Source organism: Canis lupus, chromosome 20 (assembly GCF_003254725.2).
Source record: "Canis lupus dingo isolate Sandy chromosome 20, ASM325472v2, whole genome shotgun sequence".
Taxonomy (NCBI): Eukaryota; Metazoa; Chordata; class Mammalia; order Carnivora; family Canidae; genus Canis; species Canis lupus.
In genome coordinates, this window is record NC_064262.1 from 40,819,574 (window position 1) to 40,842,147 (window position 22,574).

A 22,574-nucleotide genomic window follows, 5' to 3' on the forward strand; every position below is an offset into this window, starting at 1 on the left:
GAGGGACAGCCAGCTGGAGCTGCCTGAGGCCCTCCTGCTCTGCCCTTTGCTGGCCTCCAAGGGGTCGTGTTTGTCCAGGTCCCCCCTCAGGGGTCACACATCATTTTGGGGAGGCCCAGAGGCTCATTTGGGACATTTTTCATATGAAGTGGCTTTAGCCTTTAAACAGCATTTCTATGGCACCTACTGTGTGCCTTATGTGAGTCCTGAGCTGCTCTAAGCACCTACTGTGTGCTCTGTCCTGGTCATGAGCCTCTCTGAGCCTTTACTGTGTGCTTTGGCTGGCCCTGAGTCACTTTGAGCACCTACTGTGTGCCCTGTAACAAGCTGGAATCAGCAAATGCAGACCACAGTTCACAAGCTACTCAGTCACATGGCTCCATATCCCTAAGCTGGAACCTCACAGCCTCTGTGAGCTCTGGGCCCATGGAGATACTGGAGATGATCCTTGGCTTGAACTGGCCAGAGGAAGCTGGAACTCCTGGGATCTCCCTGAACCTCCCATTAGCAGCAGAGGGGAGAGAAGAAGGGAAATAAAGGGGAAGGGGGGCAGTAGAGAGCAGCAGGCTGCTGCAGCCTGCTCCTCCCTGCGGGCCTGGGTTGCTAGTATTTGTGCACATGTGGCTCTGTGTGCATGCTTCCATGCACTGGCATGTAGGTCTGTGTGGCATTTGCTGAGCGCCCTGGGCCTTTATGCTGCAAAGTCTGGCCAGGACTGACCAGCAGACACAGAGGTTGGGAAGAGTTTGAGCAGTGAGAACTGAGGATCTAGGACTTCAGCACCCTATATTTTATAGCCAGGGACACGGGAGAGAGGTCCGGTGGTCAGTGCAGAGGGCACCACTGGAGCCAACCAGGGCCAGCCAGGCAGGTTCATAGAGGAGCAGAGAGGCTGAGCAGGACATATTCACACACCAATGCATGCTGACAACCCAGTACACTTTTCACCCCATCACTTTGGGATGGCCCCAAGGAAGGATAAGTCATGAAGGCTGGCTGTTCTATTGGGCATCTACTGATGCTGGGGGAGCAGAAAACTAAGAGAGCATTGGAGGGAACAAACCAGAGCCCACGTGTATGGGTGGGAAATATGATTATCTAGAAGAAGTGGGAGGGGAGTTTTTGAAAGGCTGGAGGTTCATCTGAGTCCACTCTGCACTGTGGGCTGGCTCTGTGACCCTGGGCCCTGCTCCCCTTTCAGTTTCCTATTCAACAAATGGGCAGGGAGATGAAGAATATTCTTAGAGTAGAGGTAGACTCTGGCCTTGGGGAGGAGCCCCAGACTCCTCCTGCTGTTAACCTGTGGCCTCCCACTGGATATTGGGACTTGGGAAGGTATGTGTGGGTCAGCCCAGGGTCAGACTGTTTGGGGAAGAGTGGAAGGTACAGAGCCACGGCTTTTCCTGGGAAGCTAGGCTCACACTGTCTGGATGTGGGGACAGCTTCCTCGAAATGGTCCTGGCATTCTGCCCTGCTCTGACTACCCCCTTACCCCTGCCTTTGACTAACATCCCAGGAGGGCTGAGAAGGAGAATGGGCAGGCCAGAGGAAGTGCTGGGCGTCTGTGGATGCTAGAGCATGTAGCCTTTGCAACAAGTGCGGGGGGGTTGGACAGGGTGTGGGCGGGTGGTGACAAGGTCTCTGAAGTCAAGGTGGCCCCAGGATGGCCTTGGCAATGGCTAGGAGACAGACAGGAAGGCTGACTGTGTCAGGAACAGAATGACAGGCTTTGGAGAAGAAGGAAGCAGGCAAGTTGTCGTAAGGGGCATCGTGCTCATCAGAAGCTGCCCACGGGTGTGCTCAGAGCTGCCTCTGCATGAGGTGGGGGGTGGACAGTGCAGACGGAGGATGAAAGAGGAAGTGCTCAATTCTGGGGCAGGGCGTTCCTCCCAGGGGAGGCAGCCAGAGCTAGTTTCAGGGAGGACTTAGGTGAGCTTCTACCTCCTGAACTTTCATCTCCTGTGAAGTGGGCGAGACATCTGTATTAGAGTTATCTTAAGAGTCCTTGCCAGGCTCTGAAGTGCTAGGTGGAGACAAGTATGTGGAATGGAGGTCAGAGGTGCACTGGGCAAAGCCTTGTTCTCCATGCCCCTAGCCCTGGCTCCTGGCTGGGCACACTGGGCAGAGAGGACCTGAGGATGCCAAGATCCTGTCTGGGGGTTTGTGGAGGACATCGCTAGGGGGCAGTGTGACTCAGGTTGGAGCAGTGGTAAGGGGTCCCCAGGATATTAAGTGTATAGAATTTGGGAGAAGCTGGGCTGAGGAGACAAAGGAGAATGACCCAGGGTTCCTAAACTTCTGGCTTTCTCCCTTGTCCTTTGCTTCCACTGCATTCTTAGAGACAGAAGGGAGATAAATAATACAAATGATAGTGCTAATGTGCTTTACACTGTCACATTTAATCTATACCAGAATCTTGTGAGGTTGATGATGCCCGCGTTGTTTTCCTGATGATGAGAGGAAGGATCATGTTGGAAATATGCAAATTTACAATTTAATTGGTAAAAATGAAATCCTGGAAGAAGAGAGAGACTCAGTGAGTCCCCAGGGAGCTTGGTTAAAAGATCCTGCTCACGTGCTCCAGGTGGGCTGGAGTTTAGCCTGAGCTCCCCAGCAGCCAAGGTAAAGAGAGGAAACAATTTTGAGATGTCCCCGTCCGTGAGGTGAAAGAAGATTTTCCGGTGTGGTTGGGCCAGTGGGTTCGGTGGGCGAGAAGGAGTCCTAGGACTCAGGGACGCACAGCCGGCGGGGCGCAGCAGTTGACAAGTGGCAAAACGCAGGAGCTGCCAGGCTGATCCAGACCAAGTGAGACCTGCGAGCCAAGCTGGCGCAGCCCCTTAGCATGCAAATCCCTCCCTCCTGGGGGCCCTGACGTCAACCGTAGCAGCGAGCGGAACCCGAGTGCCCTGGAGGCAAGGCTGTGCAAGGCGAGGCCCCGGACCAGGTGGATCAAATCTGCGCGGTCGAGTCGGGCGTGCTGGGCTCGCTCATCGCCGGCGGGGTCGGCACGATGCAGGCCTGGAACCGGCGGGCAGTCGGGCATGCGCGTCCTCGATGCCGGCGCCAGGGGCGGGCCTGCTCGGGCCCAAACCGGCTGGCAGGCGAGTTGGGCATGCGCGGTCGCAGGCCGGGCCCTCCCCGCTGGGGGTAGGGCCTACTCGTCCGGGGCGGGGCCTGCGGGGAGTCGGACGGACGCCTGCCGGGCTCGAGGCGGGGCGGGCTCGGGGGCGGGCCCGGGGGCGGGCCCGGGGGCGGGGCCTCGAGTGGCCCGAGGTGGCCCGGCTGCTGGGTCGGAAGCAGCGCAGTCCGTCTCATCGCGTCCCGGGTATGGCGTCCCCACGGGAATTGACCCAGAACCCCTTGAAGAAGATCTGGATGCCGTACAGCAATGGGCGGCCCGCTCTGCACGCCTGCCAGCGCGGCGGTGAGGCGGGGGCTGTGGAGAACCGGGGGCTGGTGCACGGGAATGGGTGGATAGGGCGGCCTGGGCAGTGGTCTCGCGTGGAAGGGGGGCCAGGAACAGGTGGGGAACCCGGGACAGGTGAGGCTGCCGTGACTGCTGGCAGGGGAGCAGGCACAGGTCGTGGGCCGGGCACAGGTGTGGCGGAGCGGGGGGTGGAGGGTGGTGCGGAGACAGGTATGTGGCCCTGTCTCCTCTCGCTAGGGGCTCAGTCCTGTTACCATCACCTCCGGGAGGGCGCCGGCCCCTTCTCACCCGAGTCTCTACCCACCAGGTCAGGCCAGGGGGAGGATTCAGAGCCTCCTCTTGCCATTCACTTCAGGCCAGAGTGCATGGACCAGGTCTGAGCTGTGTTGGCTTTATGGAAATCGCTTGACCTCTGTGAGCCCAGAACTTTCAGAAGTCCAGTGGGAGCCCCTTGGCCTTGACTACCCACCTCTGGGGCCAGTTTTGGGAGGAATTTCAGGGAAGTGCAGTTGTGTTCAGGGTGGGTGAACACTGCCCTTATGGACCTATCTTTGGGTCCATGGGGGTATATGCATCCAGGTGGGGTCGTGGGTGAATGGTGAGGTTGGAGGCAGAAACACCTAGGAGACATACTGAAATTCTTGGCATTGTTAAGGAATTGTTAAGGGACTTGGATTTCCTGAGATCCCGGTGTTTAATCCACTTTACTTGACTTTCTGCTTGTCTTTTTTTTTTTTTTTTTTAAGATTTTATTTATCCTTTTGAGAGAGAGAGACCACGACGAGCAGGGACAGAGGTAGAGAGAGGAGAAGCAGACTCCCCACTGAACAGGGAGCCTGACGCAGGGCTCAATCCCAGGACCCTGGGATCATGACCCGAACCCAAGGCAGATGCTTCACTGAGCCACACAGGCACCCCTCTGCTTGTCCTTAAATGAGTCTGCAACCTCTTATTGCCAAGAAAAACAAAGTTGTTTTTTTTTTTCTTTTGAGTGACTGAAACATTATAATGAATTTGCAAGTTGGCAAAGACCTCAGAGAACATCTCGTTCAACTTCTGATACAGATATAGAACTGTGATCAGGAGATTGTGTGATGTACTAAGATCTCCCTGTACTCCTTGACCTCTGCTTGGGCATAATAAGGGAGGGGAGAATGCTCCTTGCTTGTTTTGTTTTGAGGCCAGCCTGGGAGCCCTGGCTTTGAGCAAGGTGTAAGTCCTGTGGGTAGACTGTATCTCTTACTACAGTGGGTCCTGGTAGGGGGTGGCCATGGTTTTGGCAGGGCATTCTGGTGGGTCATGGCTGTGACCATAATTTAGGTCCTGCTAGGATGTGGAGATGGTGATCAGGCTCTTAGCGCTGGGCCATGGCTTTCCATTCAATACTCAGTCCTGAGAGGCAATGGCTACATCCTAGCTAGCCCTCCTTCCAGACTTTCTGGAGCGACCAAGATCAAGGCCCCTTGCTCTTGTGTTTCTAGCCAGTCTGTGTTGTCCTAACTGGGGATGGCTGCTGTTATTACATAAAGGGGAAGGGAAGGAGTCAGAGCCTGGGCTTTGAAGGCAGGAACACTCAAGCCACATTGTGGCTTAGCTGTGTGACCTTGGACAAGGACCTGACCCTCTAGGCCACGGCATGGGTTCCTCATCTGTGGGATGGAGACGGTCATCATCCCTGCTCCTAGAAGCTGCTGTGAGCCTCTTCACAGGAGATGCTTGATAAGTGGTGGCAGGTGGTGCTATCATTTCGTCACTAGCCTTCTTTGCTTCTCAGTACCTCAGAGTTGGGAATTGAAGCATCAGCTCTGAACCAACCCCCATTCCAGATGGCAAAGATGCTGAGGCCCAATGGGGAGGAAACTGTTTCTTCAAGCTCCAAGGATGCAGTGAAAATATGGCTGTGAGGGGCTTGTGCCATGGTACTGTCTCAGGGTATTGCAGTGGGTGAGACTCTGGACTGGCCCAGCATAGGGAGGGCTTCTTGGAGGAGGAGGTACCCAAGAAGCCAGAGATAAGACCTGCAGATTGTATAGAGGTTGGGCCCCAAGTGAGGGTCCCCGAGTTCATAGCAGGGAGTAAGCTGTGAATGAACATCGAACCTGTCTGGGCAGCACCTCCAGTCCCCAAAGCCTGTGTTCATGTAGCGTTTTATCCTCTGCATGGTAGATTTTTTAATTAAAAAAAATATATTTATTTATTCATTCATGGGAGACACACAGAGAGAGGCAGAGACATAGGCAAAGGGAGAAGCAGGCTCCCTACAGGGAGCCCGATGCAGAACTTGATCCCAGGATGCTGGGATCACAACCTAAACCAAAGGCAGATGCTCAACTACTGAGCCACCCAGGTGTTCCGCGTAATTTATAATTTGGTGGAAGACCACAAGGACAGGTGAGGACCTGAGGGTGGGGGGTGGGTGGAAGTTGACCACAGGGCTTTGTAGAGAAGGGGCTGTGGAGCTCATGGCTGGTCTGTGCTGTGTAGTGGGTTGTCTTTGGTATCTTGTGCCTGGCTCCTGAGGGAGCCAGAGGCTGCTTGGCTCTGTGTGCCTTCTCCACCCCTACAATCCATGAGTTCAGAACTACATATGAGGGCCTGGAAGCTGTTACCTTCTTCATCATTGACCCCTCAGCTCAGCCCTGGAGGAACCAGCCCTGGAGGGCAGGTGGGGCAGGGGATGAAGACAGAACGTGAAGCATGCCAGAAGGACAGTGCTTGTGATAGCTTGTATTAGCAAAAAGGTAGCCAGACTTGGCTAAGGACATGACTGGAATGTGCATAGGATGGTAGGAGAGATTACTTTCTGTCCCATCTGAACAGGACGGTGATGCCAGGTTACTTTCTTTTTTTAAAAGATTTTATCTGGGCAGCCCGGGTGGCTCTGCGGTTTGGCGCCGCCTTCGGCCCAGGGCCTGATCCTGGAGACCTGGGATCGAGTCCCACATCATGCTTCCTGCATGGAGCCTGCTTCTCCCTCTGCTTGTGTGTCTGCCTCTCTCTATATACATATATCTCTCATGAATAAATAAATACAATCTTGGGGATCCCTGGGTGGCGCAGCGGTTTGGCGCCTGCCTTTGGCCCAGGGCGTGATCCTGGAGACCCGGGATCGAATCCCACGTCGGGCTCCCGGTGCATGGAGCCTGCTTCTCCCTCTGCCTGTGTCTCTGCCTCTCTCTCTCTCTCTGTGACTATCATAAATAAATAAAAATTAAAAAAAAAAAAAATAAATAAATACAATCTTAAAAAAAAAAAAGAAAATAGTACTTTAAAAAAATGAAAGATTTTATTTATTTATTCATGAGAGACACACGAGAGAGGCAGAGACATACGATAGAGGGAGAAGCAGGCTCCATGCAGGGAGCCCGACATGGGACTCGATCCCAGGCCCCTGGGATCACGACCTGAACCGAAGGCAGGTGCTCAACCAGGTGCCTCCAGGTTGCTTTCTTTTGAAGAGTTCTCCCTTCACCAGCCTGGCCCAAGGGTGTGGGAGCAGGTGCAATTCGGAAACCAGTTCTGGACCCCACTCGGGCTTGTGGCTGCCCCTGGGGTGACCCACCAGAAGGTGGTAATGAGGTAGCACCAGGCTTGTCTCTGGCCTCTTAATTCCTAGGGCTCTTGTGGCCATAAGCACGTTTATAGGAAAAGGAACCAGTGAGATAAGTTGAATGGACATGTCTGCAAATCTCTCTTGTTTTAAATGGTGCATCCTGCCACCTGGTTGCTCAGTGCCGAGGCTCTCGAGTGCCCAGAGCTGCAGTTCTAGCCACACAGCCAGCTCACCTGGTGCAAATGCTCTGTTCAGGCGCTGTAGCACATTCCCTCTGTGGGCCTCAGTTTGTAATTCCTCTATTGCTAGCTTGCTTATGTTTTGCTGTTGTAAGCAGAGCTATTATTGCAAATACACTTCTTGTACTTTGACCTTTCTTTGGGTCATTTCCTTGGGAGCTTATCTTGAGGAACAGAGATGATAGGTAATTTATTGCTGTTGTTTCGCACCCAGCCCTGGTTTACTGCCCTGCCTGCCCACAGCGGCTGTGCATGGGGCCAGGGGATCCTGTCACCAAACACTGGGAGAGGAGGCCGGGGTGTCTCTGGGAAGATAGAAGATGTGAAGAGAAGGTGTAGAATCCTACTCCTGAGGTCATGGGAGAGCCCTTCATGGAGCTGTGGGGAGAAGTGAGCAGGCTGAGTGTGCAGGTTTCCCCCATGCTTAGTAGCTGATTCACTGCCCTTTGGTTGCTTGAGAGCCCCGGCCAGCGATTGTGCAAACGGTACAGGCCCCAGTGTCACTGGCCCTCGGGACGCAGGGCCTTGCCTAACTTGCTTTTCTCTCACCTTAGCCAATGCTGAGGTTTTTCTGCAAGTTCTCTCTTGTTCACTGTCAGCCTGTGTTCCGTGGGATCCTCTCCTTCCCTCCCCCGAGGCTCATAGTTTGGGTCACCTTTGCCCAAAGGTCATGTATAAGAGCAACAGAGCCCACACTGGCAAGTGGGTCCCCTTACCTCTCTGCAGGGCCCAGCTGGAGACAGATGGGTGCTTCTGCACCCTACATGCCAAGGGCAGTTGGTGCTAAGGTGCACCTGCGTCCTTAGCAGGTATCCTGCCAGGGCTGGGCAGAGGGCATGGCTTCCCAGACATGCTTTGGCTTTTACATGGAGGTAGTGCAAGGCCTCACTGGGGGATTGATCATCATCCCATTTTACGGGTGAGGACACCAAGGCTCAGAGTTGCCAGGAGCTGTCAGGGTCAGGATAGGAACCTAGACCTGACTCCTGACCCCACAGACAGGGCTGCCCCTGCGGCCTCTATGCTCTAGCTCCGGTGAGGGAGACAGCCTGAGGGGTGGGGCCCAGCAGTCTGTCCAGGAAGGACTACCAGGAGAAGGCCCTTGTAGAGAGCCCTGGGGTTCTCCACATCGGCCGTCTGTCTGTGGCCCAGGTGCTGGGGACGAGGAAAAGAAAGCTTCCTAAGGTTTCTGAGGTGAGGCTGACTGAAAGCAGAGCTGAGTCACGTGAGGCTGGTAGTTCTGCTGCCTTGGTGTCTGTCCTGGTAGGCCAGGGTTTGGGGATGTGCTGTCCAGACATGTCCCTGCCTCCGACCTTGGCAGCTTCTCTGGCTGGTGGCCCATGGGATGGAGGGGGGTGGGCTGTCAGAGGGACAGTCCTTGTGGACATTGCTCTGGGTCTCTGGCCTCAGCCCCTGGTGGCACTCACCCTGGGGGATTTCGAGACGCCACTCCCTTCCGCATAATTTTTGAGCACCAACTCTGTGCCAGACCTCATGTTCCCAAACAGCTCAGATCCTGCGGGGCTGCCTATGCTCCACGTGGTCAGGTGCAGGGGGCCAACTCATGGGCGAGATGACCGGGCCTGGGGGAGAGAGTGCACCAGGGCAGCGCAGAGGTGGCTGGGAGGAAGGGTTCACTGAAGAAGCAGCTTACGAGCTGGGCTTTGTACACAATGAGGCGAAATTCCCAACTGGGAGGGTAAGGAGTGGTACTGTGCTATCAGGAATGCTGAGTGGCTGCACGGGTGGGGTGTGGATTCCCCGATAATAGGTGGGTGTCGAATATCCCCTGGGCTTTGGCTCTTGTCCTGCACGTTCATTCAGGGGTGTGGCAGGTCCAGCTTTATATCTGCCGTGCACACCAGGATAAGGGGCTGGTGAGATTCTGCTACATCTACTGGAGCCCAGACAGGCCTGGGCAGCAGGGACATGCCAGTGGTGGCTTGAGACCAGGGTCTGAGGCCAGGAGGCCTGGAAGGTGTGTCTGATGTCCTGTGACAGGAGCAGAGGGAGGGGCACCCTCGGAGGCATCCCAGCCCTTATCTGACACCAGCTCCTTGTCTTTCAGTTTGCATGACCAATTGCCCAACGCTCATTGTCATGGTAGGCCTGCCCGCCAGGGGCAAGACATACATCTCTAAGAAGCTGACTCGCTACCTGAACTGGATTGGCGTGCCTACTCGAGGTGAGACTTGACCTCGGCTTCCAAAGGGGCCTTGGGGCTTTGTGGGGAGAGGGGGAAAGAGAGAAGGCTAGCCTGGGGTGAGTCAAGGTCAAGAACGGGGGGAGGGCTGCTGCTGTGTGAAAGCTGAGCCTTTCTTTCCCCCAGAATTCAACGTTGGCCAGTATCGCCGGGAAATGGTCAAGACATACAAGTCGTTTGAGTTTTTCCTTCCAGACAACGAAGAGGGCCTGAAAATCAGGAAGTGAGTATATGTGTGTGATTATGTGTGTTTACAGAGAAGGCCCTGGAGCCCGGGCACCCAGCTGCTCCTGAGCCCTGGCCTTACTCTGCCCCACTGGACTGTGACAGGGCTGGTCTCTTGACCTCTCAAGATATGGTGGTATTGGGGATGTGTTGGATTAGGAGACAGTGGGGAGGGCGTATGGCCTCTTGGTGGCTGGCTGTGCCCTAGGACTCATGAACCCTTAGTAAGGACGTCCTATGGAAGGGGAATACGGGGTTTCAGAGAGATAGAGGAGACCTAGCCAGGGCGGGGCAGGGGCTGGCTGCACAGAAACCTCTCACTTGCTTACCCCAGGTGCTCCATGGGGATGGCCTGTGGCAGGGGGGGGGGGGGGGGTGAGTGGGTGCAGGGACACAGTCCTCAGAGATGAGGCAGAGTGAGAGTGGGCCTACCTCCTGGCACCTTCTCCCAAAGCTAAAAGGATGGATGGAGCCCAGAGCTGCAGCCTTCCTTCCCTTGCCCCAGGATAAACTGTATATTTGGAGCATGTTTGGCATGTGCTTGGCATGTTTTTGGCACGTGTAGGACAGGCCTTGGCTTCGCTTTCCTGTGGCTCAGACTTCACCCTCCTGCTCACATTCGTGAGATGGGAATTTGCATATGACACCCTACCTCCTTCCCTCCCCGCCTATTCAGACTTGAACCAGGAGCACCTGCTGGCTGTCTGAGGATCTCTGCTGTGGTCTTTTTGGCAGGTGTCAGCTGAGGGATCAAGAAGCTTCCTTGTCCTTGCTTTGGGTTCAGCCATGGTGGGAGGGCATTTAGCAGAGGTTGGCCCAGCTCTAGTGAGCTCCCCTAATCAAGAAGAGCTCCAGGCCAGAAGATGCCAGATTGTTGCCCAGGCCTGGGTCCTAGGCAGCCTGCTCTGTCTCTGGCCACCAGGGGGCAAGAGCTCCCCAGTGTGGGGCGTGGTCCTTCCCCAGTGTTGGCTCTTGCGTCAGTGGGGCTGGGCCAAGTGGCTGCACCCAAAAGGGAAGGGGAGTCTGATGTTCAGGCCTGTGGCCGAATTGTGTGTGAAACTTGAGGCTGGACAATCCAGTGACCCAGACAAAGGGAGGGGACTGATATTTGAATTCCTGCTGTGCATGATGCCCGATTGTCACTCCTCTTCCCATTTTACAGATGAGGAAGCTGAGGCTCAGGAGTCTCACACAAGATAACAAGTTATTTCACAGAGCCCAGACTTGAATCTAAGCCCATACCACTAAAAACTGTTGTGTTCATCTTTCTAGCGTTACGCAATTAGTAGATCAGAGGCTGTATCAAATGCAAATTCTACAACTACCTCACGCTATGGGCACTGGCTAGCTTATTGGCTCTTCCCTGCAGTGGGGCAGGCGTTGTGTCACCTCACTCCCCCGTATTCGGAGGTGAGGTCTGAAAGTGATGGGCCTGTGTAGGATCACACTGAGTTTGAATTTGAAGCCAGGTCTGTTTGAATCCAAAGTGTTTATGGGAAGAATAAGGAAGCTGGCACCCCTGGGGCTCACTAATAATTCTGCTCAGGCCTCCTATCGAAGGTAGGAGTATTGGGATTAATTCAGATGGGGAAACCCAGACTTGGGGAAGTTGGGGAGCTAGATCAGGGTCACCCAGCTGGAACAGAGGCCCCAGCAGGAGAAGCTAGGGGCAGGTTCACATGTGCCTCTCTGTAGGCACACCCTCTGGCTATTCCTAGAAACCTTCCCTCCTGGATCTAAAGTCTGGGTCTGGCGCCAGGGCTTCAGGACCATTTCCCAATAACCAGCCCCAAATGTCCTGCAGATAGTTGGTAAAATAGAAGGATCAGACTTTTTAAAATGGGAAGCCTGAAAAGAAAAGGCTAGATTTCCCAGACACCTAGGTGATCATACATTGTTGAGGTTCCTGGAGCTACACGATGTTGATGTCTGTCCCTGACACTGGGAAGGTCCAGGAAAGGGTGTGCACAGTCACATGTGCACGTGCTGGTCACGTGTACACACACACCATAAGGCACATACTCATGCTCTCAGTCTCCTACCACACATGAGCACCTATGCACACCTGTGGGCAGGCACATGCACACCCATGGGTGCATGCATGTGTCGCTAACAGTTCAGTTCCGACACTGTCCACCTGGAGTTAGCATCAGTCTGCCCAGGTTAAGGGCTCAGTTCCACAAGATTGCCCCATGCTCATACCCCCCGTACACTCAGGGTCCCAGGCTATACCTTCCACATCTCCATTAGAACCCTGATCCCCCTCTTACATGGTGCTGCCTCAGCCAGAGCAACCCACAGATCTTAGCCCAAAACATGGTCCTTGATGTGGGTGGCTAGAAATGGCTCCAGCAATGCCAGTTTCCTGGACTCTCAGAATCCAGTTTTTTTGGGGGAAGAAGAAAGCTCTTTAAAGTTTTAACTGAAAGACCCACTGGGTGGGGTCTTCTTGGGGCACAGATAGGTCACAAGGAGGCTTAGGAGCAGAGCTTCTTCCAGGGACCTGGACTCAGCTCTGCCACCAATTTCCCCATGACCCCAGCAGGCTGCCCCTTGCTCTGCCTGGCCTGTGCCTCCATGCTTGGGCACGGTGGCCTGGTCTGGCCCAGTGAAAGCCCCGATAGCACAGTCCTTGGATGCACTGGGGGTTTATATACAAAATCTGAAGACCAAACAAATGGAAGGAGATCTAATTTTACTCTTTTTTTTTTATAAAGATTTTATTTATTCATGAGAGACAGAGAGAGAGAGAGAGGCAGAGGCATAGGCAGAGGGAGAAGCAGGCTCCATGCAGGGAGCCCGATGCCGGGGACTCCATCCCCGGACTCCAGGACCACACCCTGAGCTGAAGGCAGACGCTTTAACCACTGAGCCACCCAGGCGTCCCAGAAAAGTGGTATTTTAAAAAAATATTCCCAGGGGCCCGGAGCATATAGCCTTTCACTTAGAGGATCAGAATTGGCAAAAGCACTGAAAATGACCTCAAGGAAAGAGAAACCTTGAAAAGAGAAGGGGCTCCAGGGACTGGGCCCTCTCCTGTCTGGGGTAGGATGTATCTCTGATCTACTGCCCTCCTGCAGCCGGGTTTGGGTGCTGGGCTGACCCTGTGTTTTCTCTTCTTTGTGTGTGTGTGTGTGTGTGTTTGTGTTTTCTCTTCTGAAGGCAGTGTGCCCTGGCAGCCCTCCGTGATGTCCGGCGGTTCCTTAGTGAGGAGGGGGGACATGTGGCGGTGAGTGTAACATCATGGTGACTTCTGGGAGTGACATGTGATAGCCTATATATCGCTAGCCCTTTGCTCATCGGGAACCTGGAAGGGAAGGCAGGGTGTGTGGCCCCGACTGCCAGGCCCTGGGAGGAAGTCTGCAGCCACTACTACATAGGAGGAGGCTGAATGTGTGCTGGGAATTTCCTTCTGGGCTTGTGGTTGCATTTGACCCTGTAGGACTTCCTTCCAAATACTCACATTGTTGGTCATCACATGTGCTATCATGTTACCTAAGTCTTTAGCCAATGTGATTTCTCCTGGGGTGGAGAGAATCCTGCCCCACATTTAGTGACTGTTCTGGGAACCAGCTGAATCCTGGGCAATGGAATTCCAGCTGTGTGTTGGCTCCTCCTGTCAGATGGATGAGTGGAACAAAGCTGAGCACGGGTGCCTCTGGGAAAGGCCCCTACCCTAACCCTATGCAGTCAAACACAGGAGCCGCTTTTTCATTTGCTTTTCCTTGTGGAGGCATGCCTCCAGGAGCCCTTACTCTCCCAGCTCTGTCTGGATCGATCAACTTCTCGGTGTGTGGAACCCTGGGAATTCCCTTCTCCCAACTCTTGGGTTGAAGCCCTGCTCTCGGACCCCATGTCTTCTTTTTACTTGGTTTACTGACTTGTTTTACTGGAGTGTATCCTCCAGTGGCTTCCTGAGGAAGGTACTTGGGAAGTTCTTGCATGAGACTTTGCATGTCTGGAAATGTCCTTCTGTATCCTCATAGTTGATGGTTGGGTATAGGTGGGAAGTATTTTTCCTTTAGAATTTCTACAGCATCTCTCTGTTGTATTATGGCTTCCAGAGTAGCTGTGACAAAATCTGATGGCATTCTGATTTGCTGATCTTCCTAAAAGTTTCATCTCTTAGAGGGAACTGGGGCTGCTCTTGCCCTTTTCTCTGGGAAAGAAATTAGGACATTGTGGTGGGTCATCTTCACCATGCTGGGTCCCAAGGTGGCCCTTTTCAGTGGGAGCCTCTTTTCTAACAGGTCAGGAAGATTCTCATGTATTATTACTTTGATAAACCACCCCTACCAGTTTCTGACAATTGATTCTCTGCTCCACTCCCATTTTCTGAGCTTTTTTTTCTTTCTTTCTTTTTTTTTTTTTCTAGAACTTCTGGTGGCTTCATGCTGGGCTTCAGCCCTAATCTTTATCTTTTTCTTTCCTTATTTCCTATCTCTATCATTTTTGTTCTACTTTTTTTTTTTTTTTACGGTTTTATTTATTTATTCATGAGAGACACAGAGAGAGAGGCAGAGACACAGCAGAGGGAGAAGCAGGCTCCTGCAGAGAGCCCGATGTGGGACATGATCCTGGGACTTGGGGATCACGTCTGTCCCAAAGGCAGAAGCTTTAACTGCTGAGCCACCCAGGCGTCCCATTTCTGTTCAATTTTCAGGGAGACTTTTTCAACATTATCTTACAAGCATTTGGTTGCATTTTCAAACAGTTTCTGTGATCACATTTTAATTTCTAAATTCTAAATTTCTTATTCTCGGAGTGTTCCAATTTTTCAGAACTCTTTTTGTTTCATGGTTACTTACAGTATTTTGTATCTCCCTTTAGATAACAGTTGTAAGGCTTATTTATTTTTTGACACTACTTTCTGTTCTAGGCTCTGTCTTCATTTTCTCAAAGTTCCTTTTATTTTTTTTAGTCTCTGTTTTTCATGTTAGAAGTTTTGCTGGAGCATCCAGTGAGCCCTGGTTGAAGGCCCTTTTAAAAAACTCTGGAAGCTGCTTAAAAGCAGCTCTAGAAGCTGCTTCTAGACATGCAGGCGAGTGGGTTACCCCTGAGGGCACATGGACAGGCTGTGGGCATTTCCTGGGGAGCCCCAGGTGGGCCCCTGGCCTCGTGAGACAGGGAGAGGGCGTGGGGCTCTATCTGCTCTTTGTTGTACCACCAGGCAGTCTTCCTTTTTCCTCTGCGCACTTATCCCTTTTCTCAGAGACACCTGAGACCCATTCCTGACTCTCCTACTTCTGCACAGGTGGGTGTGCTCTAGTGGGTGAGGGCTTGTGTTTAGTTTTCTCTATTTCTCTGAGTCAGTCACCAGAATTTTATTGATATCTCCTCTCCCATTCTCTTTATTTTTCTTTTCCCATCTTAGTGGAGTCTCAGGATGGAGTGGAAATAAACAGTGGTTCCGCTCTCCATGTTTAACTGGTTTTACAGGAAGTCCTGGTGGTCAAGCATGAAGCGAATGCCCGCCACACGTGGGGCAGTGCTGAGTGTGCCCCGTGTGCCAAGGGTTTGCCGTCCCATGTGCCAAGGGTTTGCCGCCCTGCTGGGAGCACAGGCCCCTCCCCTTCCAGCTTCCCTGAGGCATGTTCCTCAAGGAAGGGGAGGCCTAGCTCAGCCCTTGCAGGTCTAAAGGACCTGCCGGGTGGGTGGCCGGGTGGGTGGCCTGGGCACCAGCTGGTCCCTGTGAGAAATCTGGTCCCTGTGCAGCCACTGTTGGCTGATCTCCCCCCTGCTCCAGGGCCAGAGTCCCAGTTAACCCAGTTTGGTCCTAGGTTTTCGATGCAACAAATACCACCCGAGAACGGAGAGCAACCATCTTTAATTTTGGAGAACAGAATGGCTACAAGGTGAGGTGTCTTTGGCTCACCTCCTTGGTTGGGCTGTGGCATGTTCAGACCCTCTGGGGACCAACCCTCTTACAGCCTCCTGATGTGCGTGGGCATCAGGCCAGCAGGCTCCAGAATGAATGTGGGATCTAGGGGTTGCTATTTCCTCTCCATCTGGGGTTTTCTTTCTGGGAAGGTGGGCATTGTGGGAGAATCCTGGATGGGGTGGCACCTGGTTTGGGTCGGGGCTTCTCTATCGTGCCCTCACCCTCTTGGGGTCACCCTGGCCCTATGTGAGGGGGAAACTCCGTGGACCCAGGCCCAGTGCCCTGAACGTATCTGTGATTCCTTCTGTCCTGCCTGCCTTGTCCTTGCCACAGACTTTTTTTGTGGAGTCCATCTGTGTGGATCCTGAGGTCATAGCTGCTAACATCGTGGTGAGTGGTATACCTGACCTTGTGGGGGCAGTAACGTAGCTGAGGGAGCATATGACAGCGAGGTCCTTCTCCAGGTTTGGGCTGGTGCCTAGGCCAGCCCTGATTTGGTCTTCTTGAACTTTGGGGGCAGGAGAGGGGAGGCAGTACAACACAGGGATCAGGTGATCAGAGACTCCCAAGGACCACTTGGGTAGAAGGCTGTGTCACCAGGTGGCATTCATTCATGTTCCCTCGTCTTACCTTCCCCTCTCTTCCCACTCATAATTCCCTGCACAGTGAGAATGGAGCTTCAGCCTCTGGAGATGGGGGGTAGGAAGTGATGTTCATATTTTGAAAGAGAAAGAGATTCAACTTCTCTACCCTACTCCCTGTTTATCCAAGGAATGAACATCTGGGTTTGGGGAAATGGTTCAGGTGGGAAGAGGCTTCTAAGCCCCTTGCCCCTCTGGCCTCACCTCCCCCTGTGCCACAAAGATGAGGACGCCAATCTTAGGCTCCCCAGTAATATTCTGTTGGCACACTAGCGTGGGAACTAAGATCAGGGAACTGCTGGACTCTTCCTAGTGGAACCAGTCTCCTGGGATTGGCCTCCAGTCTCCTGGGATTGGCCTCCAGCCTCACACCCCCAGTCTTGTCCTGGCCTCTGGCCTAGCCTTCCCCCGCCCCGCGCCCAGCAGTCTCCTTGGTCTCTGGCCCGGCCTGGCTGCCAACCTTGATGTGTCCTTGCTCTGTGCCTGGTTCGGCAGCAAGTGAAACTGGGCAGCCCTGACTATGTGAACCATGATAGTGATGAGGCCACGGAAGATTTCATGCGGCGCATTGAGTGCTATGAGAATTCGTATGAGTCACTGGATGAGGACCTTGACAGGTGAGTGAGGAGAACACCATGTCCTGCAACTATGATGGTGGGTGGTGAGGGTCCCCTCTTGGCTGCTTCCTTGTGACTTGCCGTGGTGGTGGCTTAGGGGCCATCCCAACTGGCAGAGATGGTCTGACCCTGTTTCTTTCCTTTGGGCAGAAATCGTGGGCCAGAGGTGACTTGCAGAACCCCTATTACCTTATGTGGGGCTCCGCAAGTCAGAATTTTCTGTTATTCCATGCAACTCTTGATCTCAAGGTCATAAGTTCAAGCCCCCTGCATTGGGCGTAGAGTTTACGAGAGAAAGAGAAGGAAGGAAAGAAGGAAAGAAAGAATTTTCTGCTATTGCCTTATAAAATCAAGCCTAATTTCTATGTAGAAGGTCTTCCTGCAAGGCATTTGCAAGCATTACATGTTCTTTAAATTTGTAGTCTGTATTTTGAGCCAGGGGTGGGGGTGAGGGGGAAGGAGTGCCCAGATCCTGTCTATGCATAGCTGGCAGTGGCCCATGTGGCCCATTCTGGAATGGCAGACCCAGCAGGAGGAAGTGTTGGGTGGGGAGGGGTCTTTAGGCCCACAAGGGGTATTCAGCTGAGGCTCTTAGAGTAGCAAACTTTACCTGTAAAGGGTCAGGTAACAAATATTTTAGGCTTCAGGAACATACAGTTTGTGTTGAGCTATTTAACTCCACCATTGTAGTGCAAAGGAAACATAGACAATATGTCAACAAATGAGCAAGTCCCAATAAAAGTTTATTTACAAAAACAGGCTGCTGACTGAATTTGACTTGTTGGCCATAGTTCGCCAGCTTCTGTATAACAGCATAAGTGGGGACAGTGGTTAAGTAAGTAACACTGTGGCCCCTTGGTAAAATATTGCATAGTCACAACTCAGAGCGAAGACACATGGGACAGTGTAAGTTACATAGTGTTAAGTGAAAGGCTGTAATATAAACTTGGGTGAGGGTCCTGTATAATCAACATGAGAACATCTACTGCCTACGAGCCCAGGAGAACAAGTGCCTGGAAGAGGAATGATTTCTCTGGGTCTTTGCAGAATAATTCCTACACTGGCTGAGTCTCCTTGGCCAGGCTCTGTGGCCAGCTCAAGCCAGCTGCCACCCACTGCCTGGGCCGCTGTGGTATTTTATGTTTCTCCAGTCACCCCAGGACAGTGGTTTTCCTCATGGTTCTGTTATGTGATTGCACGAGAGAGGCTTACTGGGGCAGCTTCTGTTGGATTCCTCGCTTAGTTAATGGGGCTGCTGTTTTTATTGGTGTTGATGTAACAACCCTAAACTAAACCCATGCCCTGGGGCCAGACAGTGAGAACTCAGATGAGAACATTCAGAATGGTCATCCTGGGCCAGCCCAGAACACTTGCCTGAGAAACTCCGCCTTTCCTCCTGCTGCTTCCCCAACACCCAGTAAACAAGCAGATGAGCGAGGCGAGCGTGTCCTCCCAACCATCATGCTGCCCAGCCCGAGCAAATAAGCAACCAAGGGAAGAGGCTGAGCTGGGTTACAGGGGGAAGCAAGGAAAGGCAGGGGCAGGGGTGGCTGGCCAGGGAAGCGGAGGGGAGGAGCGTTTGCCAGCTACCCCCAGGTCAATCCTGGAAAAAACTATCTCTTATTTACCTTACAGACTGTGCGTTGAAAGCTCGGAGGTAGGTAAGCGGGGTCCGGGGGACACAGCAGCAGTGAAAGTCACAATGTGTATTACTGACCCTGTGCTTTGGATGTCACCTTTTGGAAACATGACAAGTGTTGAGCACCTCTCATGGGGTTTGTCTGGATGTCACATGTGTTACTCCCTCCTCACCCCTGTCACTTGCATACCAGCTGCTGGTCCTGTGTGTTGTGATCTCAACTCTGGTGGTCAGAAATGCACAGCTCTGCAGCTAGTTCCTATGGCTGGCAGGATAAGCCCTCGAGGGCCAAGTCACACTCATAGGTCTTTCTCTACCTTCTCTCTGCAAAGGGATCTGTCCTACATCAAGATCATGGACGTGGGGCAGAGCTATGTGGTAAACCGTGTGGCTGATCACATCCAGAGCCGTATCGTATATTACCTCATGAATATCCATGTGACCCCCCGCTCCATCTACCTCTGCCGGCATGGGGAGAGTGAGCTCAACCTCAAGGGCCGGATTGGCGGGGACCCAGGACTGTCCCCCCGGGGCAGGGAGGTCAGTGTGTGTGTGTGTGTGTGTGTGTGTGTGTGCCCACGCATGCGCATGCGCCCGCGCTGCACTGGCATCCTCAGGGTTGTAGGGGGAGCTGCGCATTGGTACTCCTGGGCAGCTGGGTGCATGTATGTGTGTATCCAATGGGCCTGGGCTCTAGCTCTTGTAGCTACTGTGTAATCAAGATGGATGACCTTCATTCAGTCTGGAATGTTCCTGTCATGTAAAGGAACTTGGAAAGTCACCAAGCACCAAGCTAGGATCTCTGGCTTTCATGTGAGCTGTCACCAGCTGGACCCCTTTCCCTGAAGAGGCCTGCCATTATAGGAGTGACCCAAGTGTCTGCAGTGCAGCTGATAGCCACACCACAGTCCAGGGGAGATATTGAAGCCTCTGTAGGGAGGTCATAGGGTCCAGGACACATGGTGGGCAATGGCAGGAGACGTAATGATGGAACTGGAACGACAACTGGAATTACACAGAGGGTCTGGAGAGAATGTATAAGAACAGCACTTGAGGTCTGTTCTCATGAGGTTCTCATGAGGTCTGTTCTCTGTGCTCTCAGAGGCTGGATGGGCATGACACCATCCATTGGGCCCTGTGGCTTCAGGGTCCCTTGAGGACAACCTTGGATCTGTGTGTCTGAATTTGCTTCTGATACATTTCAGTTTGCTAAGAGTCTGGCCCAGTTCATCCGTGATCAGAACATCAAGGACCTGAAGGTCTGGACGAGCCAGATGAAGAGGACCATCCAGACAGCTGAGGCCCTGGGTGTGCCTTATGAGCAGTGGAAGGTCCTCAACGAAATCGATGCGGTAATCACCGCCCCTGCCCTCCACTGCCCTTCACCTCCAATCCCAAACCTCCACTGCCTGGGGCTCACCATTCCTGTTTGCTCACTGTCCCTGCCCTTGCCCTCTGCTGCCCATTGCTGCCTGGAATTCAGGTGCTCACCGTCCTGGCTCCCGCCCTCCCGGGCCCTCACTGGCTCTGCTTGCTTACCATCTGTGCCCTTTGCTGTCCTCCACAGCCCTGTGTTCCTGGGCATGGCTGCACTCAGCCAGGGCACCTGTGCTGAGGCTTGGGAGAGCTCACTCTTCCAATTTCCTTCAGGTTTTAGGAATTGGATTCCTCCCTCCTGTCTTCTTTCCTTCCTCTCTTCCTCCTCCTCTCCCTCCTTCCCCTCCTCCTTCCCCTCCCTATGCGGGACTCAATCCCAGGACCCCAGGATCAGGATCTGAGCGAAGGCAGACGCTCAACCACTGAGCCACCCAGATGCCCCCCTTCCCTTCTTTTGAATTTAACTATCTCAACCAACCAGAATTTATTTTTTTCTTTAAAAAAATTTTTTTAAAGATTTTATTTATTTAAGAGAGAGACAGGGCAGCCCCGGTGGTGCAGCGGTTTAGCGCTGCCTGCAGCCCGGGGTGTGTTCCTGGAGACCCGGGATCAAGTCCCACGTCGGGCTCCCTGCATGGAGCCTGCTTCTCTCTCTGCCTGTCTCTGCCTCTTTCGCTCTCTCTGAATAAATAAATCTTTAAAATAATAATAATAATAATTTAAAAAAAAGAGAGAGAGAGAGAGAGACAGAGAGCACATGGGGGGGAAGGGAGAGGAGGGCAGAGGAAGAGGCAAAAGCAGACTCCCTGCTGAGCAGGGAGCCCAGCCCCATGTAGGGCTCCATCCCAGGACCCTGAGATCATGACCTGAGTGGAAGGCAGATGCTCAACTGACTGAGCCCCCCAGGCACCCCAGTCAACTGGAATCTCTTTTGGCATTCTAACATAAGCCTTAAATCTGATCTCACTTACCTATAACCACCCATTTATCTTTTCCCTGTTGGCTTATTTCACCTACTTTTATGTTAAGTATCACTTAGAGTATCACAGTGTTTTTTTTTTTTTTTTTTTTAATGATAGTCACAGAGAGAGAGAGAGAGAGAGAGGCAGAGACACAGGCAGAGGGAGAAGCAGGCTCCATGCACCGGGAGCCCGACGTGGGACTCGATCCCGGGTCTCCAGGATCGTGCCCTGGGGCAAAGGCAGGCGCTAAACCGCTGCGCCACCCAGGGATCCCTATCACAGTGTTTTTTTTTGTTTTTTTTTTTTTTTTTAATTTTTTTATTTTTATTTTTATTTTTTTTACCTATCACAGTGTTTTAATTGTAGCCGTTTTTCACTCTGTTTCTTGGCCATTTAGATATCTTTTATGAGGTCTTGTGTTCTTTATCTTCCCCTATTGGATGGCCTACCTTTTTCTTTTCTTTTTTTTTTTAATATTTTATTTATTTATTCATGAGAGACAAAGAGAGAGAGAGGCAGAGACACAGGCAGAGGAAGAAGTAGGCTCCATGCAAAAAGCCCGATGTGGGACTTGATCTGGGATCCCAGGATCGTGTCCTGAGCCAAAGTCAAATGCTCAACCACTGAGCCATCCAGGCATCCCGGATACACTGCCAATTTATGATGGGGAGCCAGACGTTTTGGATGAACAGTGTTGGAGATAATTTTGGCTTGGGTTAATGTTTTCTCTCTCCAGAGAGAGAAACTTTTACTTTGGGCAGCCAGTTGTGGTAGGTTACCTTAGTCTACTTAGGGATAGAGCAATTGCAGAGCTGCATTTTGACCTTCATAGAGGCCACTAGATTTTCAAGTCTTCCATCTCTGAGAATGTAGCCTTGAAAGTTCTGATGGAAAACCTTGTGGGCGCACGCTTCTTCTTTTGTCCCCTCAGCCCAAGATTGCTGCCAGCTTGTCCAGGCTTCTGTCCACTCAGTCCTGACTTCCTGCTTGGCTTTTCCTCCTCCATGCCCCAGCCCCAGTTTTATTGAGATATGACAGATGGGTAACATTGTGTTAGTTTTAGGGGTGCAACATGATGACTTGGTATACATATATATTATGAAATGATTACTAAAACAAGCTTAGTTAACATATGTCACCTCCCATAGTTACACTTTTTTTTTTCTTGTGAGAACTTGGAAGATCTAATCTCAGCAACTTTAAAATATATGACAAAGTATTATTAACTGTAGTCACCATGATATATGTTATATTCCCAAGACTTGGGATCCCTGGGTGGCGCAGCGGTTTGGCGCCTGCCTTTGGCCCAGGGCGCGATCCTGGAAACCTGGGATCGAATCCCACATCAGGCTCCTGGTGCATGGAGCCTGCTTCTCCCTCTGCCTGTGTCTCTGCCTCTCTCTCTCTCTCTCTGTGACTATCATAAATAAATTAAAAAAAAAATTATATTCCCAAGACTTACTTAATCACTGGAATTTTGTACCTTTTAACCACTGTCACTCATCTTCCCCACCCCATCCCCCATCTCATCCTTTGAAAGTTTTTTTTTAACTTATTTATTCATGATAGACATAGAGAGAGAGAGACAGAGACAGAGACACAGGCAGAGGGAGAAGCAGGCTCCATGCCAGGAGCCTGACACAGGACTCAATCCCGGGACTCCACGATTGCGCCCGGGGCCAAAGGCAGGCGCCAAACCACTGAGCCACCCAGGGATCCCCCCCCCTTTTTTTTTAAGGTTTTATAAAAATTTATATCTCATCCTTTTAACTGCCACTTTCAAAGCAACAAAACCCCGAAGGAAGAAATG

At 52.3% G+C, this 22,574-nt stretch overlaps 1 protein-coding gene across 6 annotated transcripts in view; it reads left to right on the forward strand.

Annotated features, from left to right (window-relative positions):
• Positions 1-22,574, forward strand: part of PFKFB4 (6-phosphofructo-2-kinase/fructose-2,6-biphosphatase 4) — a 34,224-nt gene that overhangs the window by 355 nt on the left and 11,295 nt on the right. For 2 of the 6 annotated variants that reach the window (XR_003140547.3, XM_025455740.3), the window contains exons 1-9: positions 3,246-3,424; positions 9,288-9,404; positions 9,549-9,645; positions 12,810-12,876; positions 15,428-15,502; positions 15,862-15,918; positions 16,665-16,786; positions 18,758-18,965; positions 19,631-19,777. Coding sequence is in view for 5 of the 6 variants with exons in the window: in XM_025455740.3 (XP_025311525.1) it covers positions 3,328-3,424; positions 9,288-9,404; positions 9,549-9,645; positions 12,810-12,876; positions 15,428-15,502; positions 15,862-15,918; positions 16,665-16,786; positions 18,758-18,965; positions 19,631-19,777 (987 nt within the window). In the remaining variant the exon portion in view is untranslated. Of the gene's footprint in view, positions 1-2,820; positions 2,945-3,243; positions 3,425-5,306; positions 5,347-9,287; positions 9,405-9,548; positions 9,646-12,809; positions 12,877-15,427; positions 15,503-15,861; positions 15,919-16,664; positions 16,787-18,757; positions 18,966-19,630; positions 19,778-22,574 lie in introns of those variants that run through there. The other 4 variants (XM_025455743.3, XM_035703223.2, XM_025455742.3 and 1 more) reach the window with 4 other exon arrangements.